We start from the raw sequence: 27,762 nt of genomic DNA on the forward strand, positions 1-27,762 counted from the left end.
CTAAAAGCTGGCCTACCATCCATTTCAAGCCATGTTTCAATACAGTTTTATTTTTAGGCTTCTGCTTATGATTTTATTTAAGTAAGGCATTCTCTGCCATTAAAGGGTCAAACAGCCCCCTGTTTTACAGCGTTGAAAAATAATTTCCCCATACAGTTACCAGTAAGAGTTCAAAAAAAGTTAAAACGCATACATTTCAACTTCCAAATAGCTCAAGTTTTACTGGTGGCATGCTACAAAAGAATGAGGATGACTGGGAACTGCTTATGAATTTGTGAGCAAGGATCAAAGAATGCAGCGTAAAATCCAACAGCAGCATCATAAGGTCCTGTTCACAGCCCAATAAGAACAGAGACTAGCAACAGTCTAACTGTGCTGTGAGGAGCCAACAATGTAAGGTTTTACTTGGACAAACAAGCAATATAGCTTCATAAAATGGGTTCTATATTCAGAAAGACCTGGGTCTAAAAATGACTCGACCATAAACATCAGACTTAATCAAAGAGTTAAGTTTCTATCAAATGAAGCAAACAGTAGCTGATGTGAAAATTAGATACAAAGCTCTTGCCACAGAAATTTCTATAAAAACGTATGGGGAAATCACTGGAAAACATGTTCTCTCACAGCTTGGAGTCTAAAAATTCTACAAAAATAAGACTATTAGTAAACCTTCTTTATCCATGAAGTCAATAAAGAGAAAACAGCATCAATGCACCAGTGCAACTCACTCCTCCAAGCCCTCCATTAGCTGAGATTAACCTGCATCTATTCTCAGTCACCAGCCATGCATCCCACCACCACCTCACTCCCAAAAAAGGGCTCTTCCTCCATACAGTCTAGAACACTATGAAAACTTGTTTTAGCCAAAGTGTGTTCTTTCCCAATTCCCCTCAGAGGCGATGTACCTACCAGTCAGTTCAGTTCAGTGGACTCTCTGCAACCCCACGCCAGGCTTCCCTGTCCATCACCAACTCCAGGAGATTGCTCAAACTCATGTCCATCAAGAGAGTGATGCCATCCAACCATCTCATCCTCTGTCGACCCATTCTCCTGCCTTCAATCTTTCCTAGCATCAGGGCCTTTTCCAATGAGTCAGCTCTTCACATCAGGTGGCCAAAGTATTGGAGCTTCAGCATCAGTCCTTCCAATGAGTATTCTGGACTGATTTCCTTCAGGATTGACTGGTTTGATCTCCTTGCAGTCCAAGGGACTCAAGAGTCTTTTCCAACACCATGGTTCAAATACATCAATTCTTCAATGCTCAGCTTTCTTTATAGTCCAACTCTCAAATCCATACATGACTACTGGAAAAACCATAGCTTTGACTAGATGGACCTTTGTCGGCAAAGTAATGTCTCTGCTTTTGAATATGCTGTCTAGGTTGGTCACAGCTTTTCTTCCAAGGAGCAAGCATCTTTTAATTTCATGGCTGCAGTCACCATCTGCAGTGATTTTGGAGGCCAAGAAAATAAAGTCAGCTTCTGTTTCCCCATCTATCTGCCATGAAGTGACGGGACTGGATGCCATGATCTTAGTATTTTCAATGTTGAGTTTTAAGCCAGCTTATTCACTCTCCTCTCTTTCATCAAGAGGCTATTTAGTCCCTCGTCATTTTCTGCCATAAGGGTGGTGTCATCTGCGTATCTGAGGTTATTGATATTTCTTCTGGCAATCTAGATTCCAGCTTGTGCTTCATCCAGTCTGGCATTTCGCATGATGTACTCTGTGAAATGTACTCTTATTATAAGTTAAACAAGCAGGTTGACAAATATAAAGCCTTGACGGACTCCTTTCCCAATTTGGAACCAGTCCGTTGTTCCATGTCTGGTTCTAATTGTTGCTTCTTGAACCTGCATACGTATTTCTCAGGAGGCAGGTAAGGTGGTCTGGTATTGCCATCTCTTGGAAGACTTTTCCAGTTTGTTGTGATCCACACAGTCAAAGGCTTGACATATTCAATAATGCAGGAGTAGATGTTTTTCTGGAATTCTCTTGCTTTTTCTATGATCCAATGGATGTTGGCAATTTGATCTCCAGTTCTCTGCCTTTTCCAAATCCAGCTTGAACATCTGGAAATTCTCAGCTCACGAACTATTGAAGCGTAGTTTGGAGAATTTTGAGCATTACTTTGCTAGTGTGTGAGATGAGTGCACCTGTGTGGTAGTTTGGACATTCTTTGGCACTGCCTTTCTTTGGAATTGGAATGGAAACTGACCTTTTCCAGTCCTGCGGACACCGCCGAGTTTTCCAAATTTGCTGGCATATTGAATGCAGCACTTTCACAGCATACCGTTTCTATGCTTTATTGTGCCATCTTTGGATGAAATGTTCCCTTGGTATCTCTAAGTTTTTTGAAGAGATCTCTAGTCTTTACCATTCTATTGTTTCCTTCTATTTCTTTGCATTGATCAATGAGGCAGGTTTTCTTATCTCTCCTTGCCACCTTTGGAACTCTGCATTGAGATGGATATAGCTTTCCTTTTTCTCCTTTGCCTTTCACTTCTATTCTTTTCTCAGCTATTTTTAAGAAGTCCTCAGACAACCATTTTGCCTTTTTGCATTTCTTTTTTCTTGGGGGTGTTTTGATCACCACCTTCTGTACAATGCCACAAACCTCTGTCCATAGATCTTAGGCACTCTATCAGATCTAATCCCTTGAATCTATTTGTCACTTCCACTGTATAATCCTAAGGGATTTGATTTAGGTCATTTCTGAATGGTCCAGTGGTTTTCCCTACTCTCTTCAATATAAGTCTGAATTTCACAATAAGGAGTTCATGATCTGAGCCATAGTCAGTTCCTGGTCTTGTCTTTGCTGACTGTATAGAGCTTCTCTATCTTCCGCTGCAAAGAATATAATCAATCTGATTTTCGGTACTGACCATCTGGTGATATCCATGTGTAGTCATCTCTTATGTTGTTGGAAGAGAGTGTTTACTAACACCAGTGCGTTCTTTTGGCAAAACTCTGTCAGCCTTTGCCCTGCTTCATTGTGCACTCCAAAGTCAAACTTGCCTGTTACTCCAGGTATCTCTTGACTTCATCCTTTTACATTCCAGTCCCCTAAAAGCACATCATTTTGGTGTTAGTTCTAGAGGGTCTTGTAGATCCTCACAGAATCGCTCAATTTCAGCTTCTTTACCATTAGTGGTTGGGCACAGACTTGAATTACTGTGTACTGAATGATTTGCCTTGGAAACGAGCACAAATCATTCTGTCGAGATGAGATGCACCCAAGTACTACATTTCAGAGTCTTTTGACTATGAGGGCTACTCCATTTCTTCTAAGGGATTCTTGCCCACAGCAGTAGACATATTGGTCATCTGAATTAAATCCGTCCATTCCAGTCCATTTTAGTTCACTGATTCCTAAAATGTTGATGTTCAGTCTTGCCATCTCCTGTTTGACCACTTCCAATGTACCTTGATTCATGGACCTAACATTCCAGGTTCCTATGCAATATTGTTCTTTACAGCATCGGACTTTACTTCCATCACCAGTCATCCACAACTGGGCACTGTTTTTGCTTTGGCTCTGTCTCTTCATTCTTTCTGGAGTTATTTCTCCACCCTTCTCCAACAGTATATTGGGCACCTACCAATCTGGGGAGTTCATTTTTCAGTGTCATATCTTTCTGCCTTTTCATACTGTTTATCGGGTTCTCAAGGCAAGAATACTGAAGTGGTTTGCCATTCCCTTCTCCAGTGGACCACGTTTTGTCAGAACTTACCTTTGGCTGTGATGAAACAGGAGGAGTACTGATCAAAGGTTTGATGGGGACTGTGTTTGTCTGGGGTGTGCTTATCCTTGGAGACACATACGATCGTGGGGATGATGCGTCAGACGTTAAAGACATTGGAGACTGATTGGATGGTTGGGCTGTGAAGAGTAAAATAAACCAGAAACCTCTGTAATTGACATGAGGCCGATCTTTACAACTCTGCACATGCCCGATAACCCCAAAAAGAACACCTATCTGAAAAAGTCAGCATCTCTACCCACTGGGGCCACACTGACCACATGACCCGTCAGAGACCAGCCACCCAGTGCAGCACCCACTCCAAGTCTGAACACAGTCTCACTGGGAAAGCATCCTGATCTCAGCCTTACTTCTTGGCCCCCTCAGATTCCCACCCCATGAGACTACCCAAAGGGTCTCTCAAGAGTCTTTTCACTGCACTGGTTGATCAGCAGTCCTGCTCACTTGAGCAGCTTTCTGCACTGGAGCTCAGGGATAAATCAAGAGACCCTTTTACTTCCCATCTGCTCCTTGGTGTCACTTCTAACTAGACACCTGCATGAAGAATAGGGCTGGTTAACTCAAGGCAGGACTAAAGCATTTCCACATCCTCTGATCAAAAATCATCTAACACCAACTTGAACCAAAGTTCAACTCTGAAAACAGATTCAATGATTCACAAAGATTGAGAGCATATCATAGTATATTTTAGCTTTGGAGCAGGATACCTCATTAACGACTTACATGCTGAATTAAACATATACAGCGTAAGATAAATGTGAAAAGCCTGTTTCATCTAAAAAGGTAAAGAAAAATACTACTTGTATAAAGCAGTGTTAAAAAATCAAAATAAAATTATCATAGTTACTTTTTCTTCAAAGATTAAAAGAAATCTGTTATTAATCCCACCTGCCTTGCCTTAAAGACACAATTCTAGAGGTATCTAAAAATACATTAATACCTTGTGTGGAGAGCTGAGCAGCTTGAGAAATCAGAGAAGTTATGTTGAAAGCAGATGGTCCAGCAGTAAGAAACTTGTGAATTATAGACTGCAATGAGGCTTGTGTCACAGCTGCTGTAAGAACTAGAAACACAGTACATCTTAAATTCAAATAAAAACACAGCAGCATATGTAGTATTAGTAAAAACTTGAAAATTCAAATAAGAACCCAGAAAAAAATTGCTTCATACTAGAATTCCCAAATTGAGTCTAGAAGACAGGAGTAATACAACAGGTCTAGACATGGGGAATGATCTGAGGCAGAGGCAAAGAAACTGAAGGGGCTTATACAATAAAACAGTAGAGTTTCCTTTCCAGTAAAATTTAGGTGTTCAGTTAAAGGAAAACTCCTTGAGACGTTAAAACAGCATAGTCGTCACTGGAACTTCTGACTATACCAGGAACCTATCCATACATAGGCAAGGTGCTTAGTACATTACTTGGAATGAACGGGATAAATAGCAGCTGTTCCATGCAACTGCTTTATTAGATAAGCTGAGCACTCAAATCCTACATCAACATCTACCCTCAACAATCTTTCAAAAATGGATATTAAAAAGCTGGGTACTTTGGAATACTATGTACTTTTGAAGCGTAAGATCTTTTATTATCAACATTTTCTTAGGCTATGGTTTCTTCAAACTATTTAAAACTCCTACTTTGTCTAGTAAAACCTTTACCTATCACACAAGAGAATACAGAAATGTTGAGAAGAATAAGACTGGACAACTAATGACCAACTAGCCTCGAATAGCTCCATTTTTATAATAAAGGAAGACTTAACCACTTAACAGTACTGTTAAATATATTATATGAAAATGCACGCAAACAAAATTTTGCAATATTCCTAAGATTTAATACTTCAATCTGAATGGCTTACAAACTATATCCATTTTTACTCAGATTTCTTTGAGGTGGCTGTCTAAATACTTTAGTAGTACACTGAAAAGCAAAACCGCAATTAACAATGCAATTTAACTAGGTAAAACAGCATAAGATATCCATTACTTCCCTTCTCATAGATGTTTAAGTAGTTCAAGAACTACCTGAATTCCTACGCTTGGCTTAGTCCTAGTAATTAGCATATTTAAAATACTTCAAATTATACAGGAGGCTTTTTGAAATATGTTAGAGACTAAACGTTTTCTATCAATTTTAGCAAATACTTTTTCTGTTTTCATTAAAAAAAAAATTCACCATAAACATTTAATTAACAGAACAATTGTAATTATCTCTGGTAACTACCAGGTACACAGACAAGTCTTGGAGAATATACAGAAAGTTAAAGTATTGCTAACTGCTATACTGGGGATTTTACTAATTATGTAATTTTGCACACTGCAAATGAACTTTTGAGAAACTGTTACCATGAAAATTTACCTTCATTTATTTTGGATATGTCCACATTAGAATTATTAAGTTGCAGCGTGGCTTGCAAAGCAGGAAGCAACTGTCTAAGCAGATTTGGGTCCTGAAGTAATGGAGGTATTGGTGACTGTGGAACAGGAGAGACAGGAATTGCTGAAGCGGATGCTGGAGGTGCAGACGTGGGGTTCAGTCCAGAGGCTGAAGATGTGGAAGGAGTTGTGCAAGAGTGTGATACAGACTTGTCTCCTGATGTAGATTCTAAAGACAAAGGAGACAATAAGGCTGAAAACTGTAACTTGAATACTGGAAATTGGAACCAACATCAAACAAGCAAGATCCATGCATGTGCCAGGCACCTAACTCAAGTAATCGCATCAGAGGGGACTCAGGAAATAGTTGGCTGACTAGATATGAAGTAGATATGTCACACTCTGATTTCACAGATGACAACACTGTACAAAAAAAGACTATGGAACTTGCTTAGAGTCACCAGGGAAAGCAGTGATGCTACCAAACCTGTATCTGAGTTTCAAAGCACCACTCTGCTTATTAGTAATAATGTCTCAAAATACATGTACAAGCACTTCTTGTTTTATTGCTTTTCAGTTACTGCCTTTTTCATCCCCCCCCCCCAAATAGTCGAAGGTTTCCACAGCAACTCTGTATTGCAAGTCTACCCACACATTTTCCCAACAGCATTCTTTTTTAAACTAAGGTACGTATCTTTAAAATACTGGAATACAATTGCTTTACAAAAGTGTTGTTTCTGTTGTACACCACTGTGAATCAACCATATATATACTACATACATATATCCCCTCCCTCTTGAGTTTCCCTCCCACCTACTCCCATCCCACCCCTCTAGAGGTTATCACAGATTTTAGTCATAATGCTATTACTACACACTTAACAGACTACAGTATATTGCAGAGGTTAACTTTTATATACACCGGGAAGTCAAAATATTCATTTGTGATACTTGCTTCACTGTCGTAGTCTAGAACCGAACTCTCAATACCTCCATGGTACTGTCCTGTGTTGACTACACTTCCAAATAAGGCTCCATTAAGATATAAAGGGACAATACAATTCTCCAAGAATTAATTTATATGCATCATGAAGTAAGGTGAAAATGTTCATCACCACGAAAACAGTCTACTTAAATATGAAAATCAGAATAGGCATGATGGTGAGCAACCCCAGAATGGACTAAGGATGTGATAAATAAGAGGAGACTCCTGAACTTTTATACTTAGCAACTGAGTTTTAGAATTACATACTCCTCTTCTGGAATTAAATACAGAAGGCAATGAACTATCTCTATTTGTATCATTTAAAGGTTACCAGCACTAAAAAAGATGATTTTAATAGCAAAAAAAAAAAAAAAATTCCCACAAAACCCCAACCTCAGTGTTTCAAAAAAAAGTATAAAATATGCATGAAAAATTATCATAATTTGAAAGCTGTCACTGCAAATTATTTACATAGATTTAAGGTAATTGAAATTAAAATCCCAACAGCATTTTTGGTAGCATTTGAAGAGGTATGGGTTAGTAAAAGCCACAAAACTCTTAAGAAAAAGAACATAGCTAGTGAAAATTTAAAACAAAACCAATTTAAGGCAGATTTAACTTTTATATATACATTAAAGTCTTAAGAAATAGTAGTGGAAAACACAGAAAAATAACTTTGATGTGAGGATGCAGAAAATGACAAAGAGCAAAATAATTACACCCAAAGGACTGGTAACCAAAATACTTTAAGGAATTTCTACAAATCAAAGAAACACAAACAGTAGAAAAAGGAATGAAAGACATGAAAAGACAATTCAAAGAAAAACCTGAATGGCTTAAAAAACAAAAGGTCAAGTTCACTGATAATCAGGAAAATATATATTAAAAAGCAACAGAATATTCTCTCACATTCATATTGAGAAAAATGTCCAAGTCTAAAAATACCAAATACTGATAAGGAGTAATAGAAACAGCATCTCAGGTGGAAGCTAAACTCATATAACTACACTGGAAGATAATTTGGCATTCTCTAGAAAAACTGGAAGTACATGCACTTCATAACCCAGTTAATTCACCTTAGGTATACACCCTTAGAGAAACTCTAATGTATGTAAATTAGAAGAAAATATTCAATAATTCTTGAAATGGTATTGTAATTAAAAAAAAATTTAGCACAAAACTAGAAACAAACCATATGTCTACCAACAGGAAAAGGAACACAAACTGGTATTTTTATATCGTCATATTTTATTAATACAGTCACCTTAATGAAGCAAAGAATTAAAAACAGAAGGTAACGACATTTATACTAGATTATTCAAGATATCCATACACTCTTACAATTCTGGCAGAAAGGCTGTTTTAATTCCCCCTATAAACCCATTTCCTTAAGATTTTCAAGCTCATATACATTATACAATTGAATTAAGACTGCTACTATGGTATATAAAAGTTTCAGGAACCCTGTATTTGAAGATCACATTGCTACCTACTAAGTACAAATCTTTAATTTCAATTCTAGGAACTAAACATTCGTTAATCTTCATGGCCCCAAAGAAGCTGGGAATTAATAGGAAGCTTATTGCAAAATAAAAAACCAAACCTCCTTTACCAGCCTTTTAACAACACTGCGTAATGGTCGAAAGAACTAGGGACAATAGCTCTCTAAAATCCAGACTGAGAGCTGCTTTCAGTACATTTCATGTATGTGCTGATCTCTCATGATCCATTTCGGTCTCCACATCTTCATTTTTGTAAGACATATATTTTCATTTTACAAAGCACACATTTTAAAGGAGGGTCTGTAAGTCTTAGCAGACTGTTTACCATGTTCAGCTTTGCTTTCAAACATTTGTTTGGAATCATAAACAAGTAAAAAGAAACTTAAAGGAAATAAGATCTTTCTTGTGAAAAGTTACTACATTTCATGAGGCAATTCTAGACAATAGCAGCAGTTTTCTCCAGATCATTATACCTTAAGTTTGGCTTAAGGAATAAACAGTTTAAATATCTTAATGATGTTTAGAATGAAACAAGTTCTATTTTTACTTCCTTTATGAACAATTAAGTCAGTACTTATATCCCTCTGAAATGACCCTTTTGTTGCTTTTACTTAGGTTTTCTTCTGCCTTCAAGGACAGGAGTTGGAGAAGGTGTTGTTTCCACATGTGTTTCAAAGCTGCCAAATCCAGACTGGAAAAATGAACAGGGGCTTGAAAATTCTTCAGTGTTATTCCTCATTCCAGGAAAAGAAGAACACTCCAAAACAGAAAACTAATACACATCACTCTCACAGTGATAATGTAATAATGTAAATAAATGTTTATTTATCCTATGGATACATGTCTTTCACAGTTTTGTGAGAGATTGATGAACAGTATGGAAACCAGTTGACACCACTCAGTATTTATAGGAACCTTCAGCAAGTAACATCTCTAAAGGCCAGAAATTCTCTTTTTAAAAGGTCTGATTTTGAGAATGACTTTAGCAGAATTACTCATGAAGTTTAAAAACAAAAAGAAAAAGATACCAGAGCTCCACCCCAGTTCTAAAGAACAGAATGGGGGTGAGAGAGTCCAAGAATATGGTAAACTTGCAATTCTATGGGTGATTCTGCCAGGCGTTGTTGGTTATGGGGAAAAAAAAAAAAAGATATTTAACTTTGAAACAAAAGGAAACAAAATCAAAACAAAATTTAGCACAAACAAGAAATAACGAAGCAAGGGCATAATCAAAGACAGGAGAGCTAAAATGCTTTTTCCAGGTAGGTCTTCAGCATGCTATTTTCCAACATGCTATTTGTTCACACTTTTTTAAACAGCTCCACTCACCCTACTCTTCCTAAAAGACACACCTATACAAACATCCTCCCAAAGTACATCTTTAACATTTTTAATATTAATTGCCTCAATCTAGAAGTATAACTGAGAACAAAAGATCATATGTGATAATGAAAACATAAAATGCTACCCGGAAAGGTAGTCTTATCACTAAAATACAGAAGAAAGCTATTGGTTGGGTGCCGCTCCTCTACGTTCGGAATGCCCTAGCACAGGTATTACTCAGCATCTTCTATTAGATAGCTTATTATCTCTCCCTTTTAGCAGAAAAGGGACTCTTTCAGGAAAAGAAGTTTGTCGTATTTCTCTCTGTAACTCTGGTAGCAAAACGGGATCCAGCACCCAAATGGCATCACATGTTTCTTGACTGATGCCTGACTCGGCAAGAAAGGTGCAGGGGCATGTGTATGTGGTCCTCTTCCACATACACATGTGAACCTTCCCAGGTTCAAAGCTTAAAGTGGGGGAGAAAAGCCCAAGATCTCCAAATACAACTGATAAAGCAGACAATGACCAGCTTGCTTTATTTTTCATAAAGCCAAGTAATACTGTATAATCTTAGAAACAAATATAACTTAGACTTAATTCAAAAAATCTGAATCTTAAAAAGACAATGAATTTAAGAAAATCAATGCAGCATTTTACATTACAAAGCCACTTCAAAACGTTGTTCTGCTTTTTAAAATCAGCCTCTAGTCTCATTCTTTAAATGAGAAACTTTCCAACTTTCCCAAGCATTAATTTTGTAGGTTGCTTTAAGCTTTTTCAGTTGTTGACAAAGCAATGGTATCTAGTTTTAGCTCCAGCATTTTTATTCTGTGTGTCTGACTTTAAGGAAATGTAGCAATGTCATCCTACCATACTTTAAATTTAAAATGAACTAAGTTACTTTCCTAACTGATATTTCAATCATTTGTAATTCTCTAACCAAGTCTTTAATATAAGCCATGGAATAAGTATGTTACCCTTTGATTTTAAATTGGATATATTCGCTTTGATAAAACTTTTTTGTCTCTTTATGAATTCATCATTTATATTCATTTATATTTCCAATTTTTACCAGTAGAGGGAGTAATCTACCAAAGACTAGACCATTCACATAGAAATGTTATCATAACCTAACTTTCCAAGGCTTAAATAATATGCACTCACCTCTTCTAATTATAGATACGCTTTCAAAACACTCAAGACAGCATATACTAAAGTCAAAATTTTCTGACCCAGACTTTTCTGGTATGCCAAATAACTCCTCAATCTGCAATAAGATCTCTAAAGAGATACTGCACTTAAAGAATAAAAGGTACTGACTGACTACATTACTAAACAATTTCCTACAATGTTCTGATAGTTGCTGCAATAATATTGAACAGGACACAGGAACAAAGCTCAAACAACTGATGCAACGAGGGCACCCTCCATATTCCACTGTGTAGGAATGGTTACACAGGGAGGGTACAACATGGAGAAATAAGGGAAAACAAAGTGTGTACAATAAGAAAAAAAAAAACAACCATGAAATAGCTAGGTGACACCACCTGGTATATAATCTGTGACTTTCCTTTTAATTCATAATTTCAAATCTTATGTCTGTTCATAACTTACCTAGGCATTTAAAATATACATAAAAATAAGTATGGTATTGATGTTTTATAACAATTTATGCTTTTGCAACTTGGTTTTTAATTCAATCAGGGAAATTGTTGATAATACAAAAGATAAACCTACTTTAAAGCTTAACAGATTTTACTTAAGTGACCTTCATAATAACCATCTTACATACTTTTACCAACTGTCATTAATCTTAAGAGTGAAAAAAATGTCATTTTAATTTCCAATACTGAATCGGTAATCTTTCTTTTGAACTTTCATGCTGATAAAATATACAACATTAATAAAAATTAATCATTTTAACCATTTCTGGGTTTACAATCCAGTAGTACTAAGTGTATTCACACTGACACACAACCATCATAATTCACCTGCAGAACTTTTTCATCTTTCCAAACAAATGCTCTAAACAAATAATAGCTCCCCATCTCATAAACCCTAAGGAGGCATAGCTCTAGTTTGTGTTCATGAATTTGTCCATTTGAGGTACCTCATAGAACTGGATCACAACAGTTGTCCTTTTGTGTCACTGAGCATAAGGTTTTTAAAGTTATCCGTGCTGCAGTGTGTATCACAATCTTACTACTTTCTAAGGCTGAGTAATACCGCATGTGTATTTTATATATATAACATTTTGTTTACCCTAGGATTGCTTCCGCAATTTGGCTACTGTGAACAGCACTGTTGCGATCCTTGGTGTATGAATATCCATTTGATTCCATGGCTTTCAATTCTCCTGATTACACTTAAGCAAGAATCACTGGAGGATCCTACAGTAATTTTATGTCTCACCCGTTGAGGAACTGCCAAACTGTATTCCACAGCGGCTGTTTTTCAATGTGTATAAAGTGATATTTCACTGTGGTCTGATTTGCTTTCCCTGTTGACTAATAATGCTGAACACCTTTTTATGTGCTTACTGGCCATTAGATTATGTTATCTGGAAAAATGTCTTTTGAACTCCTTTACCCATTTCTGAACTGGGCTGTTCACTTTCTCGTTGAGTCATACTACTGTATATTCAGGTATTAATCCCTAATCAGATGTGACTTAGCAAATGCTTCCTTCCACTCCATGGGTGGTCTTTTCACTCTAGAGTGTCCTTTGAGGCACAGTTTTTAATTTTGATGAATCCAATTTATCTATTTTTTCTTTCTGCTGCCAGTGCTTTCGGTGTCATATCCAAGATATCAGCACCAAATCCAGTGTCATAAAGATTTTACCTTGTTTTCTTCCAAGAGTTTTATAGCTTTTATCTCCTAAGTTAAGGCCTTTGTCCCATTTTGAGTAAATTTCTCTAACCATTCTAAAGCAAGACGGGCAATTTAAAATTCCTCTTCTATAATTGCTGGTTCCTATCCTTTGCTCATTTTTCAACTGGATTATTTTTTTCATACTGCTTTGATGAATTCTTAATGTATCCTTAATGTACGGTTTTAAATATGTTCCAAATATTTTCTCCTAATTCAGTATTTGCTTTCAAACTTTGTTTCTTGTATCTCTGTCATAGAGAAGTTTTATGAACTTTTTAAGGCAAATGTGTTTTGAGTCTGATTTAAAAGATCTTCCTTGACTCTCAAGTTATAAACAAATATTTTCTAATATTCTTTCACCACCAGGATTCCCTCTGTCCCACTATTCAAAATGCCATCTTTATTAACGTAATTTTAGTAAACTCACTGACTAAATCAGACTAACCACCCACTTCCCATTAATGTCCCCAGTTATTCAAATATCTGAGTACCTCTATGGCCAATTGGTCTAATTTTATATGAATATTTAGTAATCCTAAAAGTAGTTCAAAGCAAAGCAAAGAAGGGCTGAATGGTGGCCCACTTAAAACCAGTAATGACCTCCTCTGTGGGCTTACTGCCTTAACATACAATGCAAAGTCCTTGAGTTCATTTAAATTTCACCCAGTCTACAAAACATCATCAAACACAAAAAGGAAGTTTAGGTGACTAACTTATACCTCATATTAAGAATGACTAATCCCTTTCTTATTAGATTAAGACTATAGAAAGTCAAAGTCGCTCAGTTATGTCTGACACTTCGCGACCCCATGGACTATACAATCCATTAATTCTCTAGGCCAGAATATGGGAGTGGGTAGCCTCTCCCATCTCCAGGGGATCTTCCCAACCCAGAGATCGAACCCAGGTCTCTCACATTGCAAGGGGATTCTTTACCAGCTGAGGCACAAGACTACAGAAGCAGCATGTAACTGACTGACTCTTTAGACATGCTAAATTTCCTAAGAAATTACTTAAGGCCACTGACTAGGTCTGCTTCTGCAGACCTAGTTTATTTTAATATATAACTCAAAATTATTAAATAAAAAATTTTAATCTCTTCTGACTTTGGCACTTGTTTGGCCAAATCCGAAAACAAGGACCCATGTCTCCTGCCTATTTTGTCATTTCACACATCTGGAAAGGAGGGTGGAGTCAGGACCAGTTTAGAATGTTCAACAGGCTACCAATCTGTAAAAATTCAATTTCATCATTTTTTAAGCACAGAGTTTCTCTGTACTTTGTTGTCTAATAAAGTAGTCTTGCCAATAGATGTTCAAATGTTACTATAACAAAGATATAATCTGTAGGGAGGTAACCTGACACACTTGTTTCACTCTACCTAACACTAGAATTATTATTCTCTGCAAAACCAAACAGCTTCATAGCTCCTCCACACTTCTATCCCTCAAGCAAGCACAGACTGATTTGCCTTGTTCTTTTTAATGGAAGACACACTGGCATTACACAGATCTAAATCTATTTCTGGTTTCTTTAATTAGATCACAACATATGCAACACTTCTTCTCCAAATACATTTTTAAACCATGACCAAGGCAGGTGCTTCCCCAGCCCTCAACAGCACATTACCATTCTTTCAGTTATTTATTCACATATCACAAATACCGACTGTCTATTCTAGGGATACAGAAGTGGTCAGGACAGAGATCCTGCTCTTGTATTCTTTATTAGAGCATTCTATTGCTGACACCCTTGAAATACAGCTTTTTAGCACTTAAGACCAAGACCCATCTTATATGAACCATCAACCTCTTAATTATTTGTTAAGGAAAATCCAAACAAGGAAATCACTGTGTTGATGAGAAGAGTCAACAGGGAGGTTAACTGAAATAACACAGATGTCTCAATTTAGGGAAAAAAATGTATTTCAAATTAATGGACCTTTTTATAAATTTAGACTAACTGGAAAACAATCTGAAAAGATCCAAATTGTTACACAATTTATTTAAGGGAATACACAGGCAATTCCAAGGCAATCAGGTTGCTTCCTAGAAGCTTAAAATTATATGTAAAATTCTCACATAAACTTTGTGATCAGCAAAGACACACTGTAGAATTTAAATATGAATTGATTTGTAATCTCTTTCATGGCGTACAATTTTATGGAAAGAACATGGATTTTGGAGAAACCGCATCTTACACAATACGTTTGCTGCTGCTGCTGCTAAATTGCTTCAGTCATGTCCGACTCTGTGTGACCCCACAGATGGCAGCCCACCAGGCTCCCCCGTCCCTGGGATTCTCCAGGCAAGAACACTGGAGTGGGTTGCCATTTCCTTCTCCAATGCGTGAAAGTGAAAAGTCAAAGTGAAGTTGCTCAGCCGTGTCCGACCCTCAGCGACCCCATGCATTGCAGCCTTCCAGGCTCCTCCATCCATGGGATTTTCCAGGCAAGAGTTAGTGGAGTGGGGTGCCATTGCTTTAGACTTCAGCAATGTTCAAGCTTTTCATATCTAACAGACAATTATTTTCCTCACAATGTTGTTTTAAAGAATAAAATGTATACAAAATTTTTAGCACCAAACTAGGTATACAGTTTACTTTTTATTATGTTAAGTTTCTCAGGAATGGTGCTTGAAGCTTTGAAGGAGGGCAGGGAGTGAAAAAAGTACAAAAAGCAATAAATCATAATGGCTCACCCTACACAGGACAGTCTAATTGAAGGAACTAAAACAATAAAGTTGTAAGTGCAATAACAGACCAAAAGAAACGTGTTTGAGAGGTTAACTGACACTGAGAACAGAAGGACATCATAGCTGGCTCTGAAAAAAGAGTCCTGAGTTCAACAGAATGGGAATGGAGGAAAGAATATATCCTTTTCAGCAAAGGATCAAGCCATGAAAGAGCATAACATGATCTAAAAAGAAGTACAAGTTTTTAGCAGATTAATTATACAGAGAATGTAAGAGTGAAATACTGGAGATCAAGCTAGTTAAGACAGACACAATCAGACTGTCAAGGACTTGCTATTGTCTTATTGAGAAGTATCAACTTTGATCCTTTGGGAAAAACCACTAGGAAACTTTAAGCCAAGAAAAGAACACAACCCAGTATAATGATGTCACTGCTAAGTGCACAGACTGGGTCGAAGGAAGCACAGCAGTTATCAGAGGTTATTTCAAGAGCCATGATCTGAGTCTCATGGCACTGGCAGTAGCAAGAAGAAGGACATACATGAATAAAATCTGGAAGAATTCATGAGTTGTTGATGGATGGGTAGGGGTAGAAGGGCAAGAATGTTAAAGAACGTGGAGTAGTTGGGAGGATAGCGTTACCGCTGAGAACCTACAAATTAGGGGAAAGGGAGGCATTTGGTACACATTAACTTCCGGATAACTTCTGGATACCAACTACTTAGATAAGGAAGCAGACATGTGTATGAGTTAGAAATAAAGTTTGGGAGTCACTTATGGAGACAAAGTAGTCCTAAGAATTGCCAGCCAGCAAATGAGAACATGTTAGGGGGGAAGAAAAAAGAAAAACAACACAGTAAGAGACTAAACTCTATTGACATTTAAGGAGCAAGAAGAGAAGAGTGGGGAAATTAAAGAGCAGCAGTATTCTAGAAGTCAGGGAAGAAAAGAACTCCAAGATGAAGGTAAGAGCTGAAAAAAGGGCTGTTAAATGAACAAGAGGTAAAATGAGATAAATACCAAAGATCTTTTTTAAGGCCAAAGGATTCTTTTTTTCCAAACTGAGAAAGGCTTTTAAAAATAAAATGTTCTGTAAACAAAATAAAACGGACAAAACTGGAAAACCAAACTTCCTTTAGAAAGTACTACTAACTAACAATGCATTAAATCAGATTTTCTAAGAAATTCTCTTTTGGAAATTTAGTTCTGCATCAGGGCAAATATAACTTGTACAGTGAATTCTGATACGCCATCTTTGGGGAATTTGACAACATTTGGAATATCCTGTTTATGTACTATGCACTATATGATAAAGCATGGTTTAATAATGTGCAAAAACTGCTACAGGAGAAATTCAAACAATGTACGTAAAAGGAGAAGAAACTAGAAGCGAAAGAAACCCAAATACTTAAATCCTTTGTCAACAAATTAAGTCAGTGTGAAACAGTGGGCCAGATAAAGTAAAAGCTTGAACACTCAATAGGTCCATGTCACATCTCCTAAACCCGAAGGAAAGAAAAATTCCTCAACAGTTAACTGATGCTAATCTACTAATGAGTCTACTCATTAGAGTGATCTGTTTACTTAATGCCTTTAAATTTCCTTAGTTTCATAAAACAGTGTTAAGTCTGGGACTGTGACTGGTCTATGCAAATATGCTTATCCCATCACCGTGCTTCCCATTATCCATCATCTCCCAATTTTTTCTAATTTTTTTGAACATTCTATGGTTATTAGCACAGAACTGGAATTTGGGTTGCAAATTTTAACCTCTACTCTTTCAACTAAGTCCTAATTCAGACATAAGACTCCTTATCTTACGGCCCATAACTCAGCTGTCTAATTCACAAACTGAAACCAATAGTTGCATGTTACGTGGAAATGACAAGTTTTTAAATGTCTCTCTTCATATTAAATTTTAAGTGAAAACTGAGACAATTTCTAGACTAAATCATGAAGACAATTATCACAAAACACCCAAAATTACTTGTATACACGTGTGATGGGACACTCATTTAGCTTTAATAAGTTGTTTTATCCATTACTGTTAAAAATTAAGCACTTGACTTCAAAGTGTTAAATGCAAAACCAGTTCTGAGGCTCCACAATTAAAGAGATAAAAACTAATTACAGCTAACTCAAGATCTAATCTATGCAGTAACATTCTAAAAGACTTTTAAACGAATTTATAATTCAGAGTCTCACTGAAGCTGACGGAAATAATGTCATATAATCAGAAACTCACACTACAGTTCAACGTGCAGCATCTAGTAATAACGGCATACCTTTTCTTTCTGTTCTCTGAGCAGGGACAGAAGATGTGGGTGTAGGCAGTTTTGATAAGGTAGATGCTCCATTAGCATCAAATGATTTCTTTGGCTGGTGATCAGACTGTAGCGTAAATGGACTAGAAGGAACAGTGCTTGGGGCAGCAGTTGGATGCACCACTGGTTTGATGGGGTGCTGTACTGGCGCAGAGCTACTGTGAGTCTCTGCTCTTGGCAGTCTGTAGTCTCTGTCATTGTGTCTGCTTGTCTGAGACAAAATATTCTGTGGGAGCAAACTACTGGCATCACTGGAATGCTTGTCTTCCACTTTAGTTCAGAGTTCGGAAAAAGAGATGTCGGAATGACGGAAGGGGGAAGAAAAAAGATTACGTTAGAATCCTGTCTTTAACATCAGCTAATTTAGCAACATACTTGTACTTACATCTTTTCTATAAAACTGCAAGCCCAGTTAGTGTCTGCAGTTTTACCACTAGCATATAAACATCCAAATACTGGAAGAGGAATTTCAGATCGACTATAAATATTAATCCTGTTCTCAGATTTCAAGTGGGCTACTAGTTTGCGGGGATTCTTTAGAACCACACCATAGTTCCAACAGAACATTTTTTAAAAAGATCAATATATGAATTTATAACATTTCAGTCAAATTAAAAAAATATTTTAAAAACAGAAAAAGCAAATGATCCATGCTTTTAAAATATGGATCTTGGCTCTAATAATTGACTGTATCATCCACAGTGGTTCAACTGCAAAGAATTATTACTTTGTTAGCCTGATTTTTCTGAATACTGAAGCAGCTAACTAGTGGGCTCTGAAGCTGCTGGTACTAGGGCTAAAACAACCTCATTTAGGGATGGCTGAATTTGTGAAGAACTCTGCATTCATTAAGTAAATCATTTTTAAAATGCTAACAAATACCAGATACTTTAGTTATAAAATAAAGTTATAGATAATGCTATCTGAAAATAGAAGCCCTACATCTGCAGCAAAGTCAGAAAAATATACTTAGGTATGTTAAAAACAGATTCTCTTCCAACTTAAAGCCACAAAAATAAATTTTAAACTCAAAATACTTTTGCTTCTGCAAAATAAGTACAAAAGAAGGAAAATCTGAACAATCACAGTTAAAGAAAATTTATATTTATCAAAAATTCTCCAGCCTAAATTACAATAGTCTCCCCAGTAACTAAAGGATGAAAGCAACTTCCATGTAGAAAAACATCTTAAGATTCAAGCACGTGATTACCAAAGGATGCCCTCCCTGTTGAATGCAGTGTTATTTTTTTCCAATTCATGGTTCCTCCAAGTCTAGAGACCACAAGAGCACAAAGAAGGAAGTATGCTTAAACTACAAATCAGTTTTCAAGTTGGCAATGTACACTTTCTAACATTATAGCCAAACAAAAGGTACTGGGTATAGTACTGGATACTGTCAAAAAAAAAAAAAAAAAATTTAGTCATTATCAAAACAAGGTCTTTTGACTTGAAGACTTAATGAAAATCAGGGTTACAAAAGATGCATTTATTACTGTACCAGAAAAATAAACAGACTGCGCTGCCACAGCAGATCACAAACATCTGCTCCCTGATATTAACTTATCAGTAAACTATCAAGTTGAGTGCACATACAACTTAAAAATTTATTCTAGAGTTTCTTCCTGAAAATAACACTACCACAAGCTTTTAGAGACAGATTTAACAGTTTTAAAAAACAAAAACAAAACATGCCCAATTCCCATCAACCTTGTCACTTTCCTCATGAAGTAAACGCCCTTTGTTTTGTATGACTACAGCCAAAATGTATGAAGTATTCAGATGAAAATTAAGGGTACTTCTCACATGTGTAAACTCTGAGGGTGAGGGGGGGACACAGCAGCAAAATCACAGCAGATGAGAATGCTATGGCCCCAACAGCTTTCTATTACTCACAACTCAAGACGAAACACGATTAAAGTGACTTGATCTGCACATCCCCACAACAAGAACATTAAGCATGAGTCTGGAGACACTTCTGGTTGTCACGACTGGGGCAAGGAGAGGAGTGCTACTCGGATCTTAAGTGTGGCGGTGGGAACAAGCTCTACATTCTGCAACAGAGGACAGAATCCACCAAGAATGACCTGACCCAGAATGTCAGTAGAGTCACTGTTGAAGAACACCAACTTAAAGTTTCCCTAACCACGGAGCAACCACTCTACAAGGCACAGATTAAAGATTAAAAATCAAACAAAACACAATACAACCACATCAGTGCAATTACAGTAGCAGTGATATCAAATTTAAAATTTCACCTATACAACTTCAGTGTCAAATTGTGGATTATTTGCAACACTGCCAAAAAACCCCAAACCCTAAAAATGCTCTTTAAAATCCTTTCTTCTACCTTTCTCTCTTTACATGTAAGGTGTTCCAATCCTTCCTGCTCCCTGCTCCATACTTCTTTAGCGGGCTGTTAGGAAGAACAAAGCTTTAAGTGCCACCTTACATGCATACCAATGTACCAGACACAGAGGAAGCTCTCCCAGCAGTTTTTGGTAGACAAAGTTAAGTACTTCAAAGGCTTAGTAACTATTACTCTCACACCAGGTACAGTCAGTTGACCAAAAAAAAAAAAAAGTAGTAGCAATACAGCTAAAATCCTTTCTCAAACATTACTTAAAACTCAAAAAGTGTAATATATGACTACATTTCAACACAAACACAGACCCACTCTCTTCCTCTACACTTCTAGGAATTTAACTAAGGAAGTAATCAGGTCAGTGGGCAAACACAGAAATAGCAGCACTGTTTACTGTAGGAAAAAGCTGAAAACCACGCCAGTTTCCACAGACAGAGGATTATCTACCGGACATGAGCATGTCCAAAAAAGGGAACAGCATGCAATCAACATAATAAAAGTTAACTTATAAAATGACAAGCAAACATATGTTTGGAAAAAAAATTTTTTTTGGCAGTGCCTTAAGTCATCCAGAATTCACAGTTCCTCAACCAGCGATCAAACCCCCGCTCCCTGCAGTGGAAGCATGAGTCTTAACCACTGGATCTCCTGGGAAGTCCTATATCCTTGAAACATTATTGAGTAGAAGAAAAGGTTAAGAACAGTAACATAATCTGATTTTGATATAAAATACATACACATGTTTTTATATACTATTATATGCAGCTAGAAAAAAAGTTTATGTCAAGTGTTCCTGAATCATGAGGTTAAAATATTTTCCTTCTTTCATTTTTAGTAACATATCTAACTTCTGAAATCATAAAGAAGAAAAACTTACTTCACTTCTGAAAGTAAAAACAAGACAGAGATAATTTAAAAATACAACTATGGTTTCATTTTCTTAAAGATATTTTTTAAGCAGACAAAATTTGTATTTTCACTTCTGTCAACATTTCTATCAGATTTCTAATTACCCGCAAGAGAGGACAAGTGCCTAGGTTATCTTGGAAGGGACAGACACACTAGACGGTAATCTTTTCCTCTCTGGGAATCTCCAGCCTCTTATGTAGAGAGGTCTGCCCTAATAACTAAAATATGTTATCTTTACACCCAACTAGCCAGTCTTCCTGGATACCCATAATTTATTCAAGAGGACCACAAGCTGGGCACTATGTATTTTTTTAATCTGGAAGGAAAAGCCACTCATGTTTAGTTATTCACCAAAAGTCAGTTACTTAAGTAAAATGAGACTACAATCAAAGTCTTCTGTATCAAAATACAATATTCTTAATTTCTTAGAGTATCTTAAACCATTTTTATTTTCTAAAACTCAAGTACAATTTAATATAACAAATTTAATGTTTCCAGAAACACATTTTAAACATTCAGCCCTACAGAACTATATTATATTTCACCTTAAATAATTTTTCATCAAAAGTTCAATATCCTTTATTGAGACCAAATATATCCCTACTTTTTTGAGTTACAGAATGAGAACTCAAATATGCTTAAGTCTAAGAATTTCCAAAACACATCTTAAAATTCTCAAAACTTGATAAAGAGCCTAAGAATTCTATGTGGCATTTAAATTTTATTCTGGGCAAGACAAGTCACTGGGAATAGAACATATGTGGTAAAATCTTTAAATTCAAACTTTACTTGAATTAAAAAAATAAATTTACATTACCCATATTGTTCAACTTGGACAAAACTTGACCTTAAGAGAACATGAAGGTATGCCCACAGTACCGAGATAGCACATAGATCTATGATCATTATGAAACCATTTCCAAATACAAGAATAAACAAGTTTTCTCACTGCCAACACAAAAACAGGCACTTCATGTCACTATCTGTGTACCTTTAATTATTAGATTGAAATCCAGGAAGGTTTGCAATGTCCAGTTTAAATGGGGGGAGGGGGATGTTGCAGCAGCTCCTGTTTTAAGAAGTTAATCCACAACATAAAATTTTACTTTTTAACCAACTCAGTGGCATCATAGCCATTATGAGTAGTGATGAATACACAGGTGTATTCATTCTACTATGTACTATTCTATTATATACTCTTTCCCTTTTCAAGAAACAAAATAATGTAGGTTACAAGGACAGACTCAGCATAAAAGAAAAAACCTGTTATGTTTCTAACTATTTTACATTATAAGTGGCGATGCACATATATCTGTAAAGTAAACAAACTACTGGAATGAATCAAACACTACATTAGTTCAAAGAAAAAAATTAATACTTACTTCCGCTGGCAAACCCACTAGTGGCTGTTGCTTGCATCACCTCTCTTCTGTAATCTCTATCTTTCGGGAAGCTATTAACTGCCATCTTGTTTGCTTCTTTTTGTCTCTGTTCTCTAAAAATAAAAGATAAACCCATAAAAATTATAACAGATACAATGAATCTACACAACACTTCTGGTCAAATGCTTAAGGAAACAGTACACTGAACATCAAAGAACAAGGCAGTGATGTCATGTAACTGGTGTGGGACCTGGGACACAGCAACAACAGTAATGCTTCTGACGGCAACATTACACTGATTCTTTACATGCCATGAACCCTAGAACTCAACACGGTAACAATATTTCTACATTCTACATGAAGGAAACACTGTCCTACAAGATGAAGATTTCTAATACAAATTATAGAAAAGATGAATAAATGTAGATCAATATGTTTTAAAATTAAATATACTGTTTACAAGGACCTTGTGGACAGCTGCTCATCTGTCCTAGTTTTTAGGTTTGTTTTTTAAGAGAAATTATGGAAAACACAGACAATGGTCAACATTTTAATTAAGAAGAGAAGTGATGAATAGCACACTAAGAAACCTAAATTTAGAGTGTTTAGCGCCCTAAGATGTTAGCCCGCAGAATCAAGGATGAGAAATACTGTTCAATTAAGCACAAATACCTCTCAAGCCACTCTTTTGGTTTTTCCCATTGTGAAACTTCTGTTCGACAATTGTAGTAGTATTTTTTCCCAGAAGAGCTAATATGCTCAGACCAGTCATCTGCAGAATCATAAGGCTTAAAAAAAATTAGAAAATGTTAATGTAATTTAATCATTTGATATATCAAGACTGTAAATGGTTTTACAAGCACACACGGGGAAAAGACCTTAGACAAAGGTGCCCTCATCTGAGATGGAATCATCTGCATGTACACTTTAGGAGCTCTTAGTCTAAGAAAACCTTCAACTGTAACAATGGAACACTCCACTCCATAAAGTATCAAATTAAACAGTTCAGTATCTTTACTAGGTACAAGAAGAAAGACATGAAATTAACATCATGCTGACCTTAGAAAAGCATTACAAAACCCCCATCACCACAATTTTAACTGCTGAAGTCTAGTCACACAGAGAATCCACTCTCAACTGACTGGCTTGATGGCATGAGAGCACATCAGTTCTGAACACTTTAAGGCACAACAGTAATCAGTGTAACAGAGAACAACCTGCTTGTATTCACTGTTACTTAGTGGGTGATAAAAGCACACACAAGAAAGCTTCAGTATAAACACAGGATATTAAAAGCTACGAAATTTGCTCCAGCTTCACAATCCACAAGACATGTCAAGTATTAACTGAACTTGTCTCACACAACATACAGCATCAGCAGCACAGCACTCATTTTCCCAGAACTAAAATTGGTCTGTCTTAGTTCTCAGATACAGTCTCTTGCTGGTCATTTCATAGACACTGTAAAATTATCATGAAATTAAAAATTACCTGAAAGGCCCAGTGCTCATGGAACTAATCTCAACAATGTAATGTTTAACTGCCTGCACTAGCTCCAGGAAATCTGGGGGAAATCCTAGTATTACGTGAATTTATTGATAACTGTTTACCAAGGAGCTTCGAGATTAAAATGAAGCAAGAGTTATACTTTGGGAGTTCATCCTTCTTCCTTGTTCACCACTGTGCAGAGGGACACAATTTGAACACTTCAGGAAATGAATTCTTATGCACTGCCTATTCAGCTTGAATTTAGCACATAGGAACAAGCTAAGAGAACATGTCCATACATCACAAAACTAATGAGTGATAGAAGAAAAGATCAAAACTCAGGTTTCCGGGTACCTATTATTTCCACTAAATCAACACCAATTTTGAAAATGTCACAACAATTTTGAGCATAGCTGAAGAAACACTGCAGATTCTGCTCTCCGGCTATTTCAAAATTGTGAAGCTGCTGGAAATCAGCCCAGTGCTTCCAAACCTCTAGAGATCAGGGGAGAGTTAATTCTCAACACCCCACCCGACTCTAGCCAGGAGAAGGCTTCACCAGGCTGCAGGAACCCAATCCAGAAGGCAAAACTCAAAAGGGTTCTTCTCTACCATCTACCACCCCCTAGATCTAAATTATTATGCCAACAAAGCCCTCTATGGATGTATTTGCAAGATCTGGTTTGCTGGGCAGGTGATTACATGGGATTACTAGTTCGGTCTAAAGGCGGACAGAGGACATCAGAGTAGAACAGAGAGGCCTAAGCCAGTGAGTGCTCTTCAAAAGTGATGGTTATGCAAACTGTGACCTGTCCTGGAGGAGACAAGGAGCTTGCATCAGAATATATATAAACACAAGACCTTCCCAAGCCAAAGGTCTTGCTTTAAAAAACAAACATATACCATAGCTCAACTAAAGAGTGTATTTAATGACAACTAATTTCCATTGTGGCACAACCTGCAGGACAGTGAGTTAAAAGTTCACAGACCAGAAGCTCGAAGAGCATGGGTCTATCAAATCCTAGGTTAGTACAAGTTAATATCTTACTTAACAAAATGTGCTCCAGGGTACAGCATTACAATCACATACTAGTAATTTAAGTTCATTTTCTCCACCCTATTTCTATCCCCCAAAACAGGTTAAGGAAGGAATCTTTTAAAGAAACAAGGAAATTACTTAAATGCCGATATGCAAAAGCAGGTGTTAAATGTTCTTCCCATTGTATTATTTTCCACTTTACTGAGGTGTGACTGACAAATATAATTGTAAGATATTTTATTTAATCTGGGTTAAAATAATGTGTTTTTTTTTTAACCTGGGCTACCTAATATTCATCGGTGCATCTCTTTCATTACAAAAATATTAATGAATGGTGATTTTATATTTTACTTTACTACTCAAAAAAAGTCTATTAGAAGTGATTTTAAGACACAGTTGGAAAGTAACCTTCAGATTACTTCAGATTACTAATGTTCAAAAGCCAGCTTCTCAGGTAACATTAAACTCAGTTTGTAAAAAAATGTCATGCCCACTGGGTACATTATGATGAAAAAGACCACCACTTGAAGGTTAATTATATACCTAGAGTTGAAATTTACAGAAAGGGGAACCTTGATTCTAAAAACACATGACATTTAATCCCTGTTCTGTTGTCACTCACATAATGAAATCCCGACCCCCTTTAGAATCTGGATGTTGCAAACTTTCTGATACCCATTATTTATGCTGATTTCATTACGCCAATCTATTTCCTGAAAATCAAGATAATCAGAAACCATTTTTCCTGAATAAAGAATTTTTTTTCACCAAAACAATGTCCACATGGCCCGCCTCTGTCCTAACAGCAGATGAATACAAAATCTAAATAGTGATGAAGGGAATATGAGGTTAGTGCTAGACTGTTAAATTAATGGGGCTATTTTTCACAAAAATGGATACTCATTGTAAAATATTCAGTATATTTCTCAGTGAAAATGATTCAGCAGAAGCAGTGTGATGGTAACACCTGTTAAAGTTTATCAAGCTGCTATCTGGATCTCAATACCATCCTTCTATGTTCTGTGATGCTAAGGCTGGGTGGGACAATGCAAATTACATTCTATTTAGCCAGCTGGCTTTCTGTTAAGTCTGCCAATACCAGACATTAGAGGACTGAAAGGCAGGAGAAAGCAGCCACAGCGGATCCCAGTTTCCAGCTCTCAACCCAGAATCAGAAACTTTCATTATATCCCTCGGAGAACTGTGCCGGGCTCCTCCTCTGAGCAATTAGGTTCTGATAACCCCCAACCTCTTCCTTTTGTTTCCAGTCCTCAGGGGTAATCACTATCTATGCTACTTTTTGTTTTGTGTGTTTGAAATTCTCTGTGCTAAAATAACCAATATGATTTGTTTTCACGAACAGACCCTAATACTTAAAACTAAGCAAAGTTTTTTTTAACGAAAATCATTGATGTCCCAATTTTCTCTGGAAATGTACTAATCACACTGATTCAGCAAGAGACAAAAAATAATAAACCCCAAGAATTTTCAATACCACTTAAAGTACGATAACCACCTGAATAACCAATGCCTGCAAGATTCAGCCAATACTTCCCTGGCCTTTCAGTTAGTTGTCCTTTTGTCCTTCCTGTAATGGATTTTCCACACTGCTATCAGATGGTTTCTAAAGTGCAAATACAGCAATTCTCTGACTAGGCCCTTGAGGAGCTATCCACTGCCTTCACATACAGTCCACGATCCCTGGGAAGCAGAAAACGCTGTGTGATCTGGCCCCATTCTCTCTGTAACCTGAGCTCCTACCATTTCTCCACACCAGCAAAACCTGTGTTCTCCAAACAAAGTGCTTTTTCACACTTCTATGTTTTTGTAGGTGCTGTTCCTTTCCATGCTATACAAATTCCAGATCTCTTCCACTACATGGGTTACAGTCAGCCTGTTGGCCAGCACAGCCTCTTCATCCAGGCTCAGTCCCCTCTTGAGGGCTCCCCCAGGACCTTAACATGCACTGATCTAATGGTTTACCGACCTATTGTCAGTCTCCGTATTTCTTTTGTTCTGTACATCAAAAATCTATCATCTGCTTGGAAAGTTGAAATCTTATTTCTGCATGAATGTATTAGAACTTTCATTTGAATCCTAACTTTAAAAAGTTCAAACTACTTCATTAACAATTACTTCATTTTGAGAAAAACGTACAGTCTCTCACTGGGTTTCATGCCTTTCAGGACCGAGACCTCTATTCTCACTAATGTTTTGTAGGCTATATAATATATAGTACATACTCAACTTACAGATTTTAAAAACAGAAGTTCATGAAAAAAAAAAAGCTGAAGTCAAGACACAAGTTTCACAATCTGAAGTTCTTTCTATCTCAAGTATCACAAAGGTAAATTCTGCTCCACAAAAGGATGTTAATGAAAAAATATCAAGATGGCATATTCAGACTATCCTCAGTTTTAATATTAAAGCTAGCTCATTAGTTCAGGCGCATTAAGATCAACTTTGATTTTTTAAAATTTTGCAACATATTCAAAAAACAAAACTGCAAACATTAATATACTTACTGCATCTGAAGTTTTGCTTGGATTATTGCTTGGATTAGAAGAATGTGAATTTGAACTATGAAGAGCACTGTGGTTGTGTGAATTTTCTTGGGGAGAGTAACTGGTCCCTTTAAAAAATAAAAAGCAAAGAGAATTTTAAGTAAGTCATAGCTGATGTTTATACTGGGCTGTCATACTACAGATATATCACTAATTCATCATTGCAAACCTGAATTGTT

At 36.6% G+C, this 27,762-nt stretch overlaps 1 protein-coding gene across 3 annotated transcripts in view; it reads right to left on the minus strand.

Annotated features, from left to right (window-relative positions):
* WAC (WW domain containing adaptor with coiled-coil) overlaps window positions 1-27,762 on the minus strand; it is an 80,129-nt gene that overhangs the window by 6,807 nt on the left and 45,560 nt on the right. For 2 of the 3 annotated variants that reach the window (XM_052650609.1, XM_052650608.1), the window contains exons 4-10: window positions 27,545-27,651; window positions 23,165-23,280; window positions 22,493-22,605; window positions 17,801-18,109; window positions 6,121-6,366; window positions 4,702-4,824; window positions 3,732-3,880 (exon numbers count right to left, since the gene is read on the minus strand). In XM_052650609.1, the coding sequence (XP_052506569.1) occupies window positions 3,732-3,880; window positions 4,702-4,824; window positions 6,121-6,366; window positions 17,801-18,109; window positions 22,493-22,605; window positions 23,165-23,280; window positions 27,545-27,651 (1,163 nt within the window). The remainder of the gene's footprint in view (window positions 1-3,731; window positions 3,881-4,701; window positions 4,825-6,120; window positions 6,367-17,800; window positions 18,110-22,492; window positions 22,606-23,164; window positions 23,281-27,544; window positions 27,652-27,762) is intronic. The other variant, XM_052650610.1, reaches the window with a different exon arrangement.

This window comes from Budorcas taxicolor, chromosome 13 (assembly GCF_023091745.1).
Source record: "Budorcas taxicolor isolate Tak-1 chromosome 13, Takin1.1, whole genome shotgun sequence".
Taxonomy (NCBI): Eukaryota; Metazoa; Chordata; class Mammalia; order Artiodactyla; family Bovidae; genus Budorcas; species Budorcas taxicolor.